This window comes from Xenopus laevis, chromosome 1L (genome assembly GCF_017654675.1).
Source record: "Xenopus laevis strain J_2021 chromosome 1L, Xenopus_laevis_v10.1, whole genome shotgun sequence".
Lineage (NCBI taxonomy): Eukaryota > Metazoa > Chordata > Amphibia > Anura > Pipidae > Xenopus > Xenopus laevis.
In genome coordinates, this window is record NC_054371.1 from 154,611,135 (window position 1) to 154,628,729 (window position 17,595).

The 17,595-nt window shown below is 39.3% G+C and overlaps 1 protein-coding gene and 1 long non-coding RNA gene across 3 annotated transcripts; one reads left to right on the forward strand and one right to left on the reverse strand.

Annotated features, from left to right (window-relative positions):
- Positions 1 to 1,812: 1,812 nt before the first annotated feature.
- On the reverse strand, positions 1,813 to 5,974 carry LOC108715073. Of its 2 annotated transcripts, XR_001935431.2 has the most exons (3): positions 4,764 to 5,974; positions 3,267 to 3,319; positions 1,813 to 2,855 (listed from the first exon to the last, which is right to left on the reverse strand). It is a non-coding gene; the product is annotated as an uncharacterized LOC108715073 (long non-coding RNA). The 2 variants fall into 2 exon arrangements; XR_005961722.1 differs by lacking the exon at positions 4,764 to 5,974 and having other exon boundaries at positions 3,267 to 4,459.
- A 97-nt stretch (positions 5,975 to 6,071) lies between these two features.
- Positions 6,072 to 16,448, forward strand: khnyn.L (KH and NYN domain containing L homeolog). Its single transcript, XM_018259912.2, has 7 exons — positions 6,072 to 6,844; positions 7,691 to 9,243; positions 13,074 to 13,204; positions 14,649 to 14,745; positions 15,471 to 15,578; positions 15,680 to 15,787; positions 15,872 to 16,448. Exons 1-7 carry the CDS (start codon positions 6,602 to 6,604, stop codon positions 16,155 to 16,157), a joined length of 2,526 nt encoding a protein of 841 aa, XP_018115401.1. The 5' UTR covers positions 6,072 to 6,601; the 3' UTR covers positions 16,158 to 16,448.
- The last annotated feature ends 1,147 nt before the right edge of the window (positions 16,449 to 17,595 follow it).

The window sequence follows — 17,595 nt, forward strand, 5'->3', positions numbered from 1 at the left end:
AAGTACCCTCCAATTTCCTTACCGTAATGTGCACAAAAATCCTCATTGCTTTTCATTACAAAATTTCCTATGCACACGCACACTGACTCCAACATATTCAGCTGTTTTTATCTGAGAAATATGAATATCCCATCAGATTATTGCAAATTATTTGTACAGATTCTCAGGGGTTTTTCTCAGCCAAACAAATGTTCGAGTGCAGTGACATGCAGTTAGATATTCCATTTGCTAATTTAAGCAATGACTTTGCAACACCACAGAAATCACTGACTGCTTCCACAATTTTCCCTTCTCGTGCAATAAACTGACACATGATATCTGCATCTTAGTTATTATCAAATACAAATTACTGGTTTATTATTAAAGAGAAAAAGGAAATAGTTAAAATAAATTAGAATAAAGCTATGTGAGATGGCCCTCCCAAGATTTTTGGATGTTGAGATTCCAGATAAGAGATGATATTTCCCCTTTAAAAGCACCAAATGTTTCATAAGATGCTCTGTTTCTATGAATCCCTGTTATTTTATGCACAACATGCCATAATGCAGTGCTGTCCAACTTCTGTGCTACCGAGGGCCAAAAATGTACTGGCCTATGTGCTCCTTATGCCTCATCCTCCCCTGTGGATAATACAACAACCCCCCAACACATGATTAAACACTTAGGGGCCCTTAACAACAATTTCCAAATGCTAACAGACCCCAAGAACAAACCCCTAACAAACCCCTAACAGGCTTACATTCCCCAGGTAGCATAGGGCAAGCAGAGAATGACACACACAAGCAGCACTGGGCAAGTGGAGAATGGCACACACAAGCAGCACTGGGCAAGCAGAGAATGGCACACCACAGCAGCACTGGGCAAGCAGAGAATGGCACACACAAGCAGCACTGGGCAAGTAGAGAATGGCACACCCAAGCAGCACTGGGCAAGCAGAGAATGGCACACCCAAGCAGCACTGGGCAAGCAGAGAATGGCACACCCAAGCAGCACTGGGCAAGCAGAGAATGGCACACCCAAGCAGCACTGGGCAAGCAGAGAATGGCACACCCAAGCAGCACTGGGCAAGCAGAGAATGGCACACACAAGCAGCACTGGGCAAGTGGAGAATGGCACACACAAGCAGCACTGGGCAAGCAGAGAATGGCACACCACAGCAGCACTGGGCAAGCAGAGAATGGCACACACAAGCAGCACTGGGCAAGTAGAGAATGGCACACCCAAGCAGCACTGGGCAAGCAGAGAATGGCACACCCAAGCAGCACTGGGCAAGCAGAGAATGGCACACCCAAGCAGCACTGGGCAAGCAGAGAATGGCACACCCAAGCAGCACTGGGCAAGCAGAGAATGGCACACACAAGCAGAACTGGGCAAGCAGAGATTGGCACACACAGGGAGGGAAGACAGAACAGAGCAGGAGACAGGAATCAGGACCAGTCTAAGATGTACTACATACAGTGACACAGTGCTGGTGCCTCATTACCATTTTGAATAAAGTGTGAACAGGTGAATAATGTGGGCAGTTTTAGTCTGGGTCTCAGAAGTGAACAGTACAGGGCTTTAGGATATAAACAATAGAGTTGTTCCAAGTGTGAACAATACAGGGGATTAGTCTGAATTTGAGGTTTAAACAATGCAGGGGCCAGTTAATCTCTGTAGTGATACCATTTATATACCACAAAATTACATATGGTAAGAAGACACAGCATGTGGGGGGCCACAGAAGAGGGTTGCGGGCCGCCAGTTGGACAGCACTGCCATAATGTATAATGTATTGTTGTATAACTGGATTTGGACAAACACCAGGATAGCTAGTAGTAGTATATGCATTTAGAATAAGTAAAGCATTGTAAATACAAGAACATACATTTCAATTCTTTTTATGCAATTTAGTCATTTTCATCAGTCCAGCATCAGAAATTAGCTTTGATTGGACCAGTACAATTAAAACACGAAATTCAAAATCACTGCAAAGGAACAGCTCAAGTCTATAAGTCAGAAACCAGAGTACGGGATCCATAGTCCACAAAGCTCCAAATTATGGAAAGGCCATCTCCCATAGACTCCATTTTAAACAAATAATGACATTTTTTGAAAATGATTTCCTTTTTCATTACCTTGTACCAGACCCCAAAGAAGGTATAATCAATCGTTACTCGAGGCAAAATAATCTTATTGGGTTTTTTAATGTTTTTTAGCAGACTTAAAGAATGAAGATCCAAACGGCAAAAAGATTCCCCAGGTCTGGAGCATTCTGCATAACAGGTCCCATACTTGTATAAACAAATTCTGACCAACAAATGTAGTAAAAGCAAGTTGCTTTACAACAAAGCAATGGAAGCAGATAAAATAGAGGAAAAGAAAGGGGAAGAAAATGTGTCTTATAGTGAAGTTACAATATTTCTAAGATGGTCCATCACAGCAGATTAAACATACCTGGCAAGTATTCTCTATGCGGACCCAAAAAAAGATGCAATAGTACTGCAGCATTTACATTTCTGTGGCTAACGGGGAATGAACACTTCAGCAAATTGGAGTCTTGGTTCACATTGGTACACATGACCAATGAGAGGGAGAACTAAATTAGGATTTCAGAATATTAGGAATGAAATTACTAATTTACAACTCATAGTGCTAGGAATCTATGTCTCTATAGACTGAGAGCTCAGAAAAAGAATGACTACACGCAGTGTTGGGTGGAGTGTCTGTAGAGACCTGGGCTTTTCTGTTTTTTACAAGCTTAATAATAGTGATTGTTGATACATTTAAATGTGGAGGCGAATTCAAACAGCTAGAGCTGCAGAGAACCAATTCATTAATTGTGGGGCTGACAAGAGATGTTGGATAGGTCACACCTATAAAAACAAAAAAATAGACAACTATAAACATTTCAGAACTGTGCAACCAAATTTAATTAAGTCAATGGATAATTTAAAGGGCCACTCAATTATTCTAGTGAAATTCTGCTTTCTACATGGGAATAACTGCTAGTATGTTGCTAGTATAAGGCCTCCTTTTTACTTGCAATTAGATCCTGCCACTGTACTGAATCTGTCCCCATGCTCACATGTACCTTTAAAAAATGGTTTTTTTTGTCAATATATCCTACAATGATCAAAACCTGCATTTTAATGGTAAGAAATGGTAAATAATTAAACCCCAAAACATTCAATACTATTCTTATATTTGTTCATATTCTGCAGAGAGCTTCAGAGATCCCCTCCCTGAAACCATGAGAATCAATGCGGTATATTAGGAACACATACCTTATATTCTGCTTATTACTCCATCAGTGTTGGACTGGGTTAGCTGGGGCCCACTGAAAAACCAAAGGAAAGAGCCACCAGATTTACTAAGAACAGCAATACTTTACCAGAGGTTCACTAAATAGCATTCTGGGCTGCTGATCATAATAAGATCTTGATGAATAACTTGTGCCCTGATTCATTTCAGCCAATTATTATCCTCCTGCAGATAAAATACATGTCACTACTCACTGTTATAGCCCCCTCCCTCTGCTCCCATTAGTAGGATTCTTCCAAACCTTTATAGATTGACCCCACTCCCAGTGGTGTCTACAAGCATCTAGGAACTACCAGAAAAGGAATGGGAATCTACTGACATGAAATTCATGATACAATCTTCCCTTTTTTCCTGATGAACTCCATGTCAGTATTAACTCGGAGGTAGCAAGCTACTCTTTCCATAATGGTAGGGCAATAGTTTCTTATGCATAAAAAGCAGCAGATGTGTGGGGCTGCAAGGATCCTTTTGATGGGAGCAGAGGGGAGGAGCTATCCCGGTGACTAATGACACTGAGTTTGTCCAGGAAAGGAAAATTGTTGTATCAATATACAGTATATAACCCTTGTATTGCATGGTGTTACTATCCCTAAAAGTGATAGAGCATCGTTTCCTAGTGCTGAAAAATGTCACTTTGATATTTGTGCCTTGCACTTAAATTAGAAGGAAAGTAAAGATTTGGCATCCCAAGTTCCATTTAGAGATGACCACATAGCGCTATCCTACTGCAGAAGGAGAAAGATATCGCTAAACTGCACCCTGTCGGCAACTGACAGTTCAAGTAGCTGTTAATTGTATAAATATGCTGCTTGATTTCAGTAGTTCAGTCCAATGTTCCAGTACCAGATGCTAAGGATTGTTTGATGTTACTGGTATAACTATCCACCCAACAACCTCTTCCCCTGCCTAGCCTCAAATTATTTGATATACATAAAGATCGTAATATACCCCCCCCCCGAGTATATCAGGTGCAGCATTCTTTGAGGACAACTTTTGGAGTGGCCAAAACACCATAATAAGTTCTAGTCTTTGGCAGAGGTGTAAAACTACAGAGGAACAGACCTTGCAGGGGGGCCTATAGTGTAGAGCAGGGATCCCCAACCTTTTGAACCCGTGAGTAACATTCAGGAGTAAAAGGAGTTGTGGAGCAACACAAGCTTAAAAAATGTTCTGCCATATAAGTGCTGTGATTGGACATTTGGTAGCCTATATGTGGATTGTCAATTTACATTGAGGCTCTTTGGCAGTGCACCTGATTTTTATGCAACCAAAACTTGCCTCCAAGCCTGGAATTAAAAAGTAAGCACCTGCTTTGAGGCCCCTATGGAGCAACATCCAAGGGGTTGGAGAGCAACTTGTTGCTCACGAGCTACTGGTTGGGGATCACTGGTGTAGAGGGTACAGTATGGTCCTAATTAATTAACAATTTCAAAATATCTTGGTCGAATAGGTGAACTTACCAGTGTTTTGGGCCCTTAGTTGGATTTGTTGTTGGGTTACAGTAACATCTAGTTATGTCACTGGTCTTTGGCTCAGGGCTTTCCATGATTTAAGGCCCAAAATAACACAAAATTAAAGAAAATTGGGAATGGGTACGATTTTGCACCCCACCCTGCATAATAGCTGTTGGTCTTTGTGCTCAAAAACAAACAAAATAAACGAGAGAAGCCGAGGCACAGCACAGTGCTAGTGGCACAAAAGTGCTAATACTTGGCATTATTTCAGCCTGCATCTCCACCTTTCTTTGATAGCCGATGCACCCCTATTCCATACAGCATTGGCCTGTATGCAAACACACATGGCAGACAGGCCAACACCATGCCTGTCTGTGCAGGTACAAGGAGTGATAGGAGCGCATTTGCTTTTCCAGGGTCTGACTAGGCCGGCTGGAAACAGGGGAAAAACCTGGTGGTCCCTGCTGACCCAGACCTGCTCCCTGACCAGAAACCCTGGGTGTTCCCCAACCCAACTACCTACATGGCCTTGATCACGGGCTCAAAAGGAATTAGGTCTGTGAGGAGGAGGCTGCAGCTTTGGCAGGGGGGGTAGGTCGGAGGGGATTGCGGCTTTGGCAGGGGGTGGGTGGTAGGTCAGAGGGGATTGTGGCTAGGGAGGAAGTTGTGGCTAAGGAGGGAGGCCCCGGGCTTTGATGCTGGGCTTTTCGCAGAAGAATCCTATCATCAGCCCTAATGAAATAGTGACACCCTTGATTATAGACAATTATATCTCAGCTATTATTGCTCAGTTATTTCTGTTACTATAGCAGATTACTATTAGCCTAAGCCATTGCCCTTATCCCCACAGTTTTCCTACTGAGAAATAACGCTGGGTTCTGCAGCAGCTGCAAAAGTTCTCTGTTCACATTAAAATCCATCTGAAATGTGACTTTTAGGTGAGCCCATTGCTGAGAATGTGATCAGCAGTCCCAATCTCTTTGCTTTGCCTCGGCAATAACACTGCAGTCACATTCCTGTTGTTTCCCACATGAATACATTATAAGCCAACCCCTATTTCATAAAGCAGAGAAGGATTTGCATGGCTTCGGAGTTTCCTGATATTGATGAGCCCGAAGTAAAATATTTGAGAAATCCGGTTCCGCTTGCAGATCCATTAAGCTTCATCAGACTTTCGCCTGAAAAAAGACCGTTCCACGATGAAAGGGAGGTAAGAAAAGTTCAGCTTCACTTCCCCCTCTCTGAGCTCACCGAGTGGAATTCCCCACTGTCTGACACACAGGAACTTCCAATCAGTCATGAGAACGGAGGGGAGGGTTCTTGTGATTCTGCACACAGAAGGGAGAACTGGGTGATCTGGGTCGGAGACAAACTGTGTTTGTACATTGCATTCGGATTGCATTTGTGGCTGCTGTGTTCTGAGTGCCCACCTTGTTTATAAATGTCACTGCCAGTACCAGCAGGGCTACACAGGGCGCCAGGGTAGGGTGACGAGCTAGAAACGAAAGCAAGAGGCAGCTATAGAGAGAAGCAGGGGGAGAGAGGCACGCACGCAGTGGGGTGGAAATAGGAAAGATTAGGGACGGTATATGCCCAGGTAAAAGGTAGGTTGGAAGAATAGGGGTGTGGTCAAGAGGAGTGACAGAATGAGGAAGCTGCCCATAGAATGTCAAGGAACTGAGAAATAGAAACAAATTGCACAGCCGGAAAGGAAAAGCAGGGTTGCACCAAGAGAGACTGGGGAAGAAAGCTGTCCTTGTGGAGCAATTGTATATTCTTATGAAGAGACTTATGTGTCATCATTCAAAAATTATTGAACTAAGGGATTTTGTGTACAAATTAAAATGTTCATGGAAAGGGGAGATCACGATGCAGGGCAGGATGACTTCAAAGTGGATGAGTTTACTGTTCCCCAAGAATCCGAAAAAGAATTACGGGATCAACAGCCTCACGTGAAGAGGATATTTGGAGTCACGCTTAAAATCATAGGGGTTCTAGATCAACCGCAATTGGGTCATTGCCCTATGGGACATCTGCAGATGTGGCTCGAGATGAGAGGGGATAGACGGCGTATTGGAAAGGCCAAGGTAAGGCTAAAGTCAAGGTCCAGACTGGCAATTTGCAGATCCTAATAAATGCCAGAGGGGCTGCTGTAAGATGCCATTGTCACTTTTTATTGGCAATGTCAGGGGCTGTTTGGGCCTCTGTGTAGTTGAAATGCCAGAGTCAATTTTGCTTTCTAGATCTGGTCAAGGGGCTTTGTTCAAATATGGCAAAACTGAGATAATGCATGCAGAGGGTTTATTAATGGGGCACAACTGTGTTTTCTATACAGTTGTATGGACTGAATATACCCTCGTCTGGTAGTAAATCACTATAGATCAACTAGTATTTAGGCAGATAAAAAAACAAAAACTAAAAGGTTGAACTTGATGGACGTGTGTCTTTTTTCAACCTTACGTACTATGTTACTATACCCTACTCATTATACATAATAAAGATAAACATTTAATCTACACTTCTTTTTGACTTTATTTCTTGGGAAGCTGTATGTAACTTCCTGGAGCCATTAGTTGATGTGTGACATTCACTGGGTAACTAGTCCACAATACTTATTGGCACTAATCTTAAGGTTGCCCTGATCCACATGCCCCCTTTTTTGTACCCATGCACCTAGCTCTTGCAGCATATAAAACTGTATACTTTGCATAAATCAAGGCTTATATACCTTTTCCTGCTCCATGTTGGTGCAACAATTGACTACAGTGTAACAGGTAGTCCAAATGTTTCTTACCAGTTTATATGCAGAAACAGAAAGTATAACAACCATTAACTAGCTCTGACATAAGATGTTGACTGAAGTAGCCTAAACCGAGAGAAATAAAACTAAGCATGGGACTTACAAAAACATGTTTGTTTTCTGTTTTGCTTAGGACTATATTAAAGGACTATGCACACCGGAGATAAAAGAGGACTTTGACTACCCACGAGAGATGCATTGCATTTTTGTTGGAGCCAAAGGCCTCTTCCTTGATTGCCTGATCAGAGCTACATCAGCATTTGTAAAACCTTTAGCACCTGGCAGAATCAGGATATCTGGCCTAGCAGAAGGAGCAGTGATGGCCCAAAGCTGGCTTTGTGCTTCTGTAGAGAAATGTAAATCAAACACTAAGTCTAATGTACATGAGGTCCAAATCAAAAGACATTTTAAGGACCTGGTAGAGGATCCTACAGATAAACATGCACTGGACCTTCTTATTCTTCCAACATCTGTCAAAGAGGAGTTACTATCCTTAGTAGGCAAGCATGTCGATTCAACAGCAAAAATGGAATCACAAGACCAGCAAAGAATGAATGAAAATACCAATGATATAACAACATTCAATCATCAGTTCTGGCCTACAGAAGTCCAAAACACTCAAAAATATGAAAAAATTACGAGTTCTAAAGTAGATGTTAGGAATAAATCAAAGGCAGGTAATGTAATTTTACACCACAGAGCTTCTGAGCCACGTCATCTTGCTACTTACAATAAATGGGACTGCGATAGCCAAGAACCACCATTCCCCAGATTGGATACATACGAGAGGACCATAATACAATCAACTGGGATTGATGTGCCCCAGTACCAACACATGGGTGAAAGAGAGTTGCTATTCCACGATGATGACGAAGAGTTTCAGCAGATATCTGGACTGCTAGACACTATTATGGGTAGGGAAAATGGAGACCAAAAACACTTTTCTCTGGGTACTCAAAAAGAATTTAATATGCTCTTGGATTTTTTTAAGACCATGGGTTACCAGGAGGCTGTAGTTCTTAAGGTATTATCTGAAAATGGAATTCAAGAACCTTCTCAGATACTGGACAAGGTTAAGCTGGAACAGTCTAACACCAGTCAACGAACAGAACAACAAAATGAAAATGTTCCTCACAAAGGACTCTCGCATACTGCATCCAGCCAGAATGATGAAGATGATGATGATTATGTTTTGGAAGTTGTTAAATCAGCTGCCAGAAACTGTGGCTATTGTCCTACTGAAATTGTAGATATCGGGAATGGATCTATGGCAGGACTGCTTAGAAAACTTAATGAGAAGAACATTTTGGAAGATGATATGGTCTTTTCTAATTGCCAAAGTCAGGATGATACTGAAGGTGGTCAATTGTTTCCTGATGAACTCAGAGTAGAACAAGTGGCTGAGCTCAATGCAGCTGAAGTTAATCCGCCACAAATGTTAAAACATAACAAGCACTGCAACCGCCCTGTTGAGGATCTCAATCCTGGGGTGGCCCAACTAGAGGTTGGATTGTTGGAGAAAGGCCAGGGTCCAGTTGATGAGAAAGACCCTCGTGTCCCTGTGGTGACAGGAGTACAAAGGTTTAATGAAGCGATGCAAACTCCATTTCAACTTAACCTCAGAAATGAAAAAGGAAGGGAAGAGCTGAGATATATCATAATAGATGGCAGTAATGTAGCTATGATGTGAGTAATGAAGATGCTTAAACCTTGCATACGGTTATATGCTGCACAATCTCATGATACCTAGAGGAAGGTCTTCATACATTTTTATATGCAATACTGTAGGGCTATGTCTGTTGCATATATGTTAAGGCGACCTTAACTTACCTTATGGGCTCCACTCACACAGTCTTTCTCAAGTTCTGGAAGTGGTGAATGTGCAGTAGGTTGCTTTAGTGAGCTTCAACTAATGCGCCCTTTAAGGGAATGGTTTTACATCAGATGAGGTATTAGGTTGTGCTCAGAAAAGGCAGATATTCCCATAAAGTGATTAGTTATTGTGACAAAGCAATCAACTGGGTGACAACTGTTGTGCAGATCAGAGATTTTAAAGGAAAACTATACCCCCCAAACAATATAGGTCTCTATAAAAAGATATTGCATAAAACAACTCATATGTAAAACCCAGCTTCATGTAAATAAACCATTTTCATAATAATATACTTTTCTAGTAGTATGTGCCATTGGGTAATCATAAATAGAAAATTGCCATTTTAAAAAATAAGGGCCGCCCCCTGGGATCGTAGGATTCACTGTACTCACAAACATACCAACAAAGCATACATGTTAGGTCACATGAGCCAATTAACAGACAGAGTTGTGTATTTTGCTTCCACACTTCTTCCTGTTACAGTTAGAGTTGTAGTATTTCTGGCCAGGTGATCTCTGAGGCAGCACACAGACCATCACGAAATGGTGGCCCAAGGCAAGAGATGTAAAAGGGCAATATTTACTTAAATATATATATACCAGTTTGGTAAGATTCTTTAATATGCCACTTAATATGATATGAACTATCTGTTGCTTAAGTATTAATTTTGGGGGTATAGTTTTCCTTTAAGGTAGATGTGTTATAATCTCCTACCAACTATTCAGGAGGGGTGTGGTCTGATGTCAGTAGGGCATGGCCAGCTAGACAAGAAATACATAGGATACATTATAGCAGGGTCAAGTCCCTATGTAGTAGAACCATACTAACTGCAGGAAAAATTATGGGTGTACTTGCCTGTTCTGAGCACCTACTTTTATAGTCTAAATTACTTTAACAGTATTAACAGATTTATTTAAAATACCTCTAAATATTTTGTCTGCATTTAAAGGGGTGGTTCACCTTTAAGTTAACTTTTAGTATGTTATAGAATGACCAGCTCTAAGTTTCAGTTAATATTCATTATTTCTTTTTTTTTTCTAGTTTTTGAATTATTTGCCATCTTTTTCTGACGCTTTCCAGCTTTCAAATGGGGGTCACTGACCCCCCATATAAAAAAAACAAATACTCTGTAAGGCTATAAATGTATTGGTAATTCTACATTTTATTACTCCTCTTTCTATTCAAGCCCTCTCCTGATCATATTCAGTCTCTTATTCAAACTGGAGAGCTGCTGAATAAAAAGCTAAATAACTAAAAAAAACACAAATAATAAAAAATGAAAACCAATTGCAAATTGTCTGAGTATATAACTCTCTACATCATAGAAATAGTTAACTCAAAGGTGAACAACCCCTTTAAATACAAGGTACAGATAGTTAAGCAACCAAAATGCTCCTTTGATGAACTCATTTTAGAGATGAGGAACTTCCAGGGAGTAAAACTGTAAATTAACAAAGGCATGTAGTGAGATATGATCAGAGTATGTGTCGCAGAGTGAAACTCATCGGAAATGTTTTTTTTGTTTCACTACATTTATTCTTCTCTCGCTATAATATCCTACTTTATCACCAGAAACCGACACCTTCAGTGACTCACATTGTATATTCTAGCCCAAAGACAGATATACGTATACAGTACATGAGTGAATGGCTACTACCTATAATTAGCAACCAGCCAGGCCTAAATAAAAATAGGCAGGGCTAGGGTAGTCCTGTACTTTACATGCTATGCTATGTGAAATTGGGTGTTACTATGAAAGCACCTGACTTACTTGCACTATAGTTTCAATTGCGTGACTCAATGCAGTTATATACAGTACTCATTATCATAATACTTAAAACTGCAGTAGATTGTGTCCACTTAGCATGTTGTCTGTCTAAGCTTATGCAACTATGTTTAATGTCCATGAAATCGTCAGTTCAGGGACTGGTTAAAGGACATGGAAACGGTGACCTGGAGTCACTGGGAGGTGCCAATTACACCTTACCCCAAGCAGGATCTAATTTAAAAGGTGAAGCTCCCCAAAGGAGTTTTCTGCATGTCATCCCCTGTGCCTATTCAGACTTGGCACATATGTAGTACAGAATGATTTGGAAAAGTTCTGTACTGTGATGCATCAAGTCTGAAAGTCTGACTAACCTGTGGTGGATTTCTGGGAAACTGGCAGTTGTCAGCCTTTCAGAAAACTACCCCAGAGTGCCAGCCTGGAGTAAGAAGTAAGCATTTACATTCACCAGCCTAGCAATTTGCCACCTCCAAGTGACTCAGACTTGCCTTATTTTTGACCACACTTTTTTGCTTATGCCTGACTACTGCTATTTTTTTTATTTTGTGTGCTTGGCATCCTGTTTCAGCAGCAACAGGACTGCAAATTAGGTGAATATGCATTTCATCTGTGTAGACTGTTTCTCCGTTGTGGATCCACTCAGAGCAGGTGACTTGTTATTAGAGAACTAGGGGTTATGTGGAAACCCCCCTTTTATAGAAGATTCTCTTGTTGGACTTTCCTTATTTTATATCCTGTTTCCTTAAAGAAAAAACATTACCACACCTGATCTCTGTGGTCGAAATATTGTTTTGAAATTATTGATCAGTGTTGGCCCAAATAAATTAGGCTGCTTTGCCTATACATTTACAGATGCATAAACAACCTCGGGATTCTTTTACGCAGCAGACACTGAACAAATTGTAAACCACTTTGGTGCAACAAACCTAATCATAATCCAACCTGTTAAAAGGTTATCTAAACCCCAAAAAATGTATTGATGTAAATTTACGGTGGTTTCTGAGATATTAGGAGCTTTAGATAGTTTTAAAGGGGAAGGAAAGTTTATATCACTGGAGGGGTACCAAACGTTAGGCACTCCTCCCCCGGTGATTATACTCACTTACCTGATACTCTCTTAGCAGAAAACTGCACCACCTGGGGTACTTCTGAATGAGCACCACGGAGTAATGGCCCTGGGTTGATGCTTGCGCAGTAAAATGAAAGAGCCATCCTTTTTATTCCATTTAAACATTCACCCTACTGCGCATACGCACCTGCGTGAAGAAGGAAGAAGAAGGGTACGACTGCTTTGTATTGCTTGCTGAAAAGTACCCCAAGTCACTGCAGTATACTACTAACAATCACTGCGCTAGGGGTGCAATTTGGATAACCTACTAGGAAATCATGTAAACGTTTAATAAACCCAACAGACTGGTTTTGCTTCCAATGTGGATTAATTATATCTTAGTTTGGATCCAGTACAAGGTACTGTTTTATTATTACTGAGAAAAAAGAAATCATTTTTAAAAATGTGTATTATTTGAATAAAATGGAGCCTTTCTGGATAACGGGTTTCCGGATATCCAGTACCATACTAATAATAAATTGGCCGCAAAAGATTTTTCATACAGGTTTGAGCACATGTGAGCTGATTAATTCCATTTTATTTAGCCTGTTAGTACCCATGAGTATTTTGTTCTATTCCATTGCATTTCTTTGTGTGTTCTGCGCTTATTCAAAATACAGTAAAATAGAGAAATTCATATTGACCTAACTATGCATTTCATTAGACCCATATCCAGAAGCCCACATATAAGGGCCATACCAGCGGGCTATAAAGGATTAACTATCAAACCCTCTTTTATTTCCACTCAGACATGGACTTCACCGTTTTTTCTCTTGTCGCGGGATTGCACTCGCTGTGCAGTATTTCTGGGACCGAGGACATCGGGGCATCACAGTCTTTGTTCCTCAGTGGCGAATGAAAAAAGACAGTAAAGTCAAAGGTAATATTTAGTGCCTCTATAACTTGTTTTGTAAATGAGAGAAATGTGTTATATTAAAGACGTAGCCCAAAATGTAGCATTTGTAAGATTGTTTATTCACATTAGCCTAAATGGTTATTCACCACAACAGTACAGATAAGGGATCTATTATCCAGAAATGTATATAAATGTAGTTACCATTTAAATCAATAATTTATTTTTTACTAATTTGTGTAGTAGCCTCAACTGCATATGAAAGTGATCCCACACTTTTTTTTTTTAAGAACCAAAGGATCAATCTTTCGTGGGTGGGGGTGGAATTAAACCTACCATCAGGGTAACCAAGTGAATTAGCAAAGTTTTTAACCAGAGAAAAGACACAGACACATCCTAGCAGTGACATCTAGGAAGTGCTGAATGGAAAGTGAAAGTAATTGATTGCCCCGCCTCTATGCCTAGGCATAGAGGAGGGGCAGGCAATATTTGATTGACAGCTGAGATTTTTAAATGAGTTACAACAGCTATGAATGCTTCAACAACAAAAAAGAATTTGGATTTCATGTTTATTTTGAAAAGGACTTTTATTACACAGCTTTTTATGTCTGGGTGACAGGTCCACTTTAATACCTCCAAAATGAGGCCTAAAATGTACAGTATATACAGTCATATGAAAAACTTTGGGAACCCCTCTTAATTCTTTGTAGTTTTTTTTATTATATATATATATATATATATATATATATATATATATATATATATATATATATATATATATATATATATATATAAAGTTGTAAAGACAAAGCCATTCTTAATGTAAACCGGAACTGAAAACTCTGTTTTAAAAATGGCGGGAAACCAGTGAAAAAAACAAAGAAGTGACGTTTATACCGAAAGGAATACTTCCATGTGATACATACATACAAAGTGAAACATACATACAGTGTAAAAAAAAACGAATTGTGCTGAACACTAGAGTAAGTGACCAAGCACTATTGAAAAATCACATCAAACATCAAATACTAGTCGTAGAAGGAAATACAAGAAGTGGAAAAAAAGAGAGAGAAAAAAAGAAGGGGGGAAAAAGGGGGGAAAACCACAGCTTTGCTATATATATATAGATATATATATAAAATAGGAATGGGCCGAGCACTCCCAAGCAGAGAATAAATACTAGCCCAGGTGCTATCTTGTGCCAATTATACAGAAATTCATGCAAAATGTACATGCACACCGGGACTTAACCGGGACTTAAAAAATCTTTTTAAAAAACTTCATTTTTATTAGGACATATTTAAAAAAAGAACAGGGCCTTTATCAAGATTGTTTAAGTCTCAGTGTGCATCTACATTTTGCATGAATATATATATATATATATACACACACACACACACACTACAATTGTATCTTTTTTAGGATTTTATCTATATTTATATTTTTTAACTTAAGATTTATCTTTAAACAGAACAGCATTTCCTAACAGAGTTAAACGATCTTGGACTTCTCTCTTTCACTCCATCAAGAACAATAGAAGGCAAAAGAGTAACATCCTATGATGACAGGTAAAGCCCAAAGCATTCTTGCAGGTTTCTATAAAAGCTTTGGTGTATAAGTTGCGCCTTTTAGAAGGGTGTGTCATATCTACTAAACTGAATATTATATACTTACTGCGTGCCATTATTTTTAGGTGTCATCCTTACATAGTATGCTACCATATCAAAGAACGTAATGGGAAACTATAGCCTTGAATATTGAAGGGGTGTATAAAACAAAACAGCCCATATTTAAAACATAAATAGAGCTTTTTAATGAAAAAAATAATAATTTTCTAATATGTGGAATATCCTCCTTTTTAGGTATTGAAGTCCACTGACGTATATGAGTCACTGGGGTAGATCTATCAAAAAGTGAAGTTAGAGATCGCCACAGTCCTCTAGAATGAAATTCCTCCACTCTCCATTCATTACTATGGGATTTTGAAAGGCGTATTTATCAAAGGATGAACTTTCACCCATTAATAAATACTCTTTTAAAAATCCCCATCTCTAACTTCACTTTTACATATACCCCAATGTGTTTGTGACATGTATCCAAGCTAGGTTACATCAGCCTGTGAATGTTAGGAGGCATATTTTTACAATTACAACCTGTATTTCTTTAATGATATGTATATGGGCATTTGAAAGGGCCACTTAAGTCATACATCACTTGGTGGTGAATCAATCACATCTACCAATAATGTTTAAGATGTAAACTCATGCTGTGAAAAAATATTTTATCAATACAGGTTTATGCTGCAGTTAGCAGAGAAGAAAGATGGTGTCATTGTCACAAATGATAATCTACGAGATATAGCTGCTGAATCTCAGGCCTGGAAAGCTATTATAAAGGATAGGTAAATATATATATATATATAATTTTGTAAAACTTTTTTTCTCACAGTTATTTTCTTAATTTATATTTTTTTATGATCCGATCTTTTTTCATTCATTACAGACTTCTACAATTCACCTTTGTTGGAGATATTTTTATGGTACCAGATGATCCCCTAGGACGTAATGGACCACCACTGAACCAGTTCCTCAGTAAAAACTCACGTCCCAGGTAAGAACATAACTCCAAATCTGTACAGAAAAAAAAGGTTTTGAGCCTTAAGATTTCTTCTGACGAAAATTCCATGTTATGTAGGACCAAGTCAAAAGGACATTCGTTTGCTGGTCGAAGAGGAACCCACACAGCACCTAAGAAATCATCTCAGACAGAGGTTTTAAACTTTCGAGATCTTAAGGCAGGTGCAGTGCGAGAAAAGCAAAAGGCGGACGTCCGCTCATTAAATGAGACACAAAAACTCAGACGTGAACTACTAAATATTTTCCCAGCCCAGGATTCAATGGTGGATTATATTCTTCATAGAGAACCATATCTGTCTGACCTTAACAAACTTTCTGAACTCATAATTACACTTGAGTGTTGAAAATTACTTGAGTCATCATAAACAGGAGCCAGCATTTATGAAAAATGCTTTGGAACAAACATTTTAAAAATATAAGCGTTTTTATTCACTACACCTGCTCTACTACCCAAATAGTTCAGATCTTTTGTGTACAAAATATGGAAAGTCCCACCAGTGTACAGAACATATTAGTTTATTTAATGTTTGATATAAAATATGTATATATTTATGTAGTTTTATTTTTTTTAATAAAAAAAAAATGTGTTGCAAAAAAAAGTGATATCACAGTAAAACATGACATAGTCCATGTAACCCACTAGCTTGATTCTGTCTTTAAAGGCTAAGTAATATCAAAGAACTGCAAGTAAGACAAGGTCAGTAATCATTAAGCAGTCTTGGACTAAAAGAGGCAGGTCGCTAAGTATACAGAGGCACACAACTAATATATCATCATGTCACAAGCCAGTAGGGTCCTCAGACGTTTTTGACAATCAGAATAATACATTTTAGTTACATGCAAAGACCAACTGGCAGCCAATTTTGTGTTGAGTAATTTAAAGGGCATGTAAAGGCAAAAAAATAAAATCCCATTTTTACTTTCTTTAATGAAAAAGAAAACTATCTCCAATATACTTTAATTAAAAAATGTGTACAGTTTGACCATGCAGTGAAATTCACCCTTTGTTTTACTTGCTCTGACAGCTGCAGTTAGGAAACCCTGCTGTGCAGGGAAACGATCATACTTTCAAACAGCAGGTGGGAGCACCCCCACCTTACTTCCCAGAACTCAAGCAGCTTTGTTTCCCTGTACAACTGCGTAGATTTGTATCCACAGACCCAGTGCAGTCTGTATATTTTGATTATTAATCAGTCTTGCTGTATCGGCTTCTGGCAGATATTATTTGACCTGTGCTGTTTTGATTATTTATGACGATCCCTAAGCTTAACCTCCCAACTGAAGCCCAGACCACACTGAGCATGGGTGTAGTCTTGGGATTGCAAAGATGTTTAACAAAGTTACAAGATGACAGCCCCCTGCGCCAACTTTAAAAGCATAAATCATTTGTTTAATTGGGCTTTTGGTGCATTAAGTTCATGTTTATACTTAGTATACAAAATACAGCATTTCTAACATTATTCTATTTTAGACTTTAGTTGCCCTTTAACTAGCAAAAAAATCTCCCAATCCATAGGGTTATGAGGAAATTATTTCAGTTGCTGAGTTACATCAGGGTTGTCAAATCAGTATTTAACGCAGGACAATAAGGTCACCAAACACACAGGGAATATTCTCCTACCAGTATTCTTCAGCAGGGGTGGAAACCCCTGATCATGGCTATTCAGCCTGTCATTTACACCACATGGGCCATGATACCAACCGTTAGGGTAAGATAGATGTAATAGAAGCTCTGGGGTATGTTTGCCACCAGAATGTGTGCTGCTCTTTAGTATGCTCTTT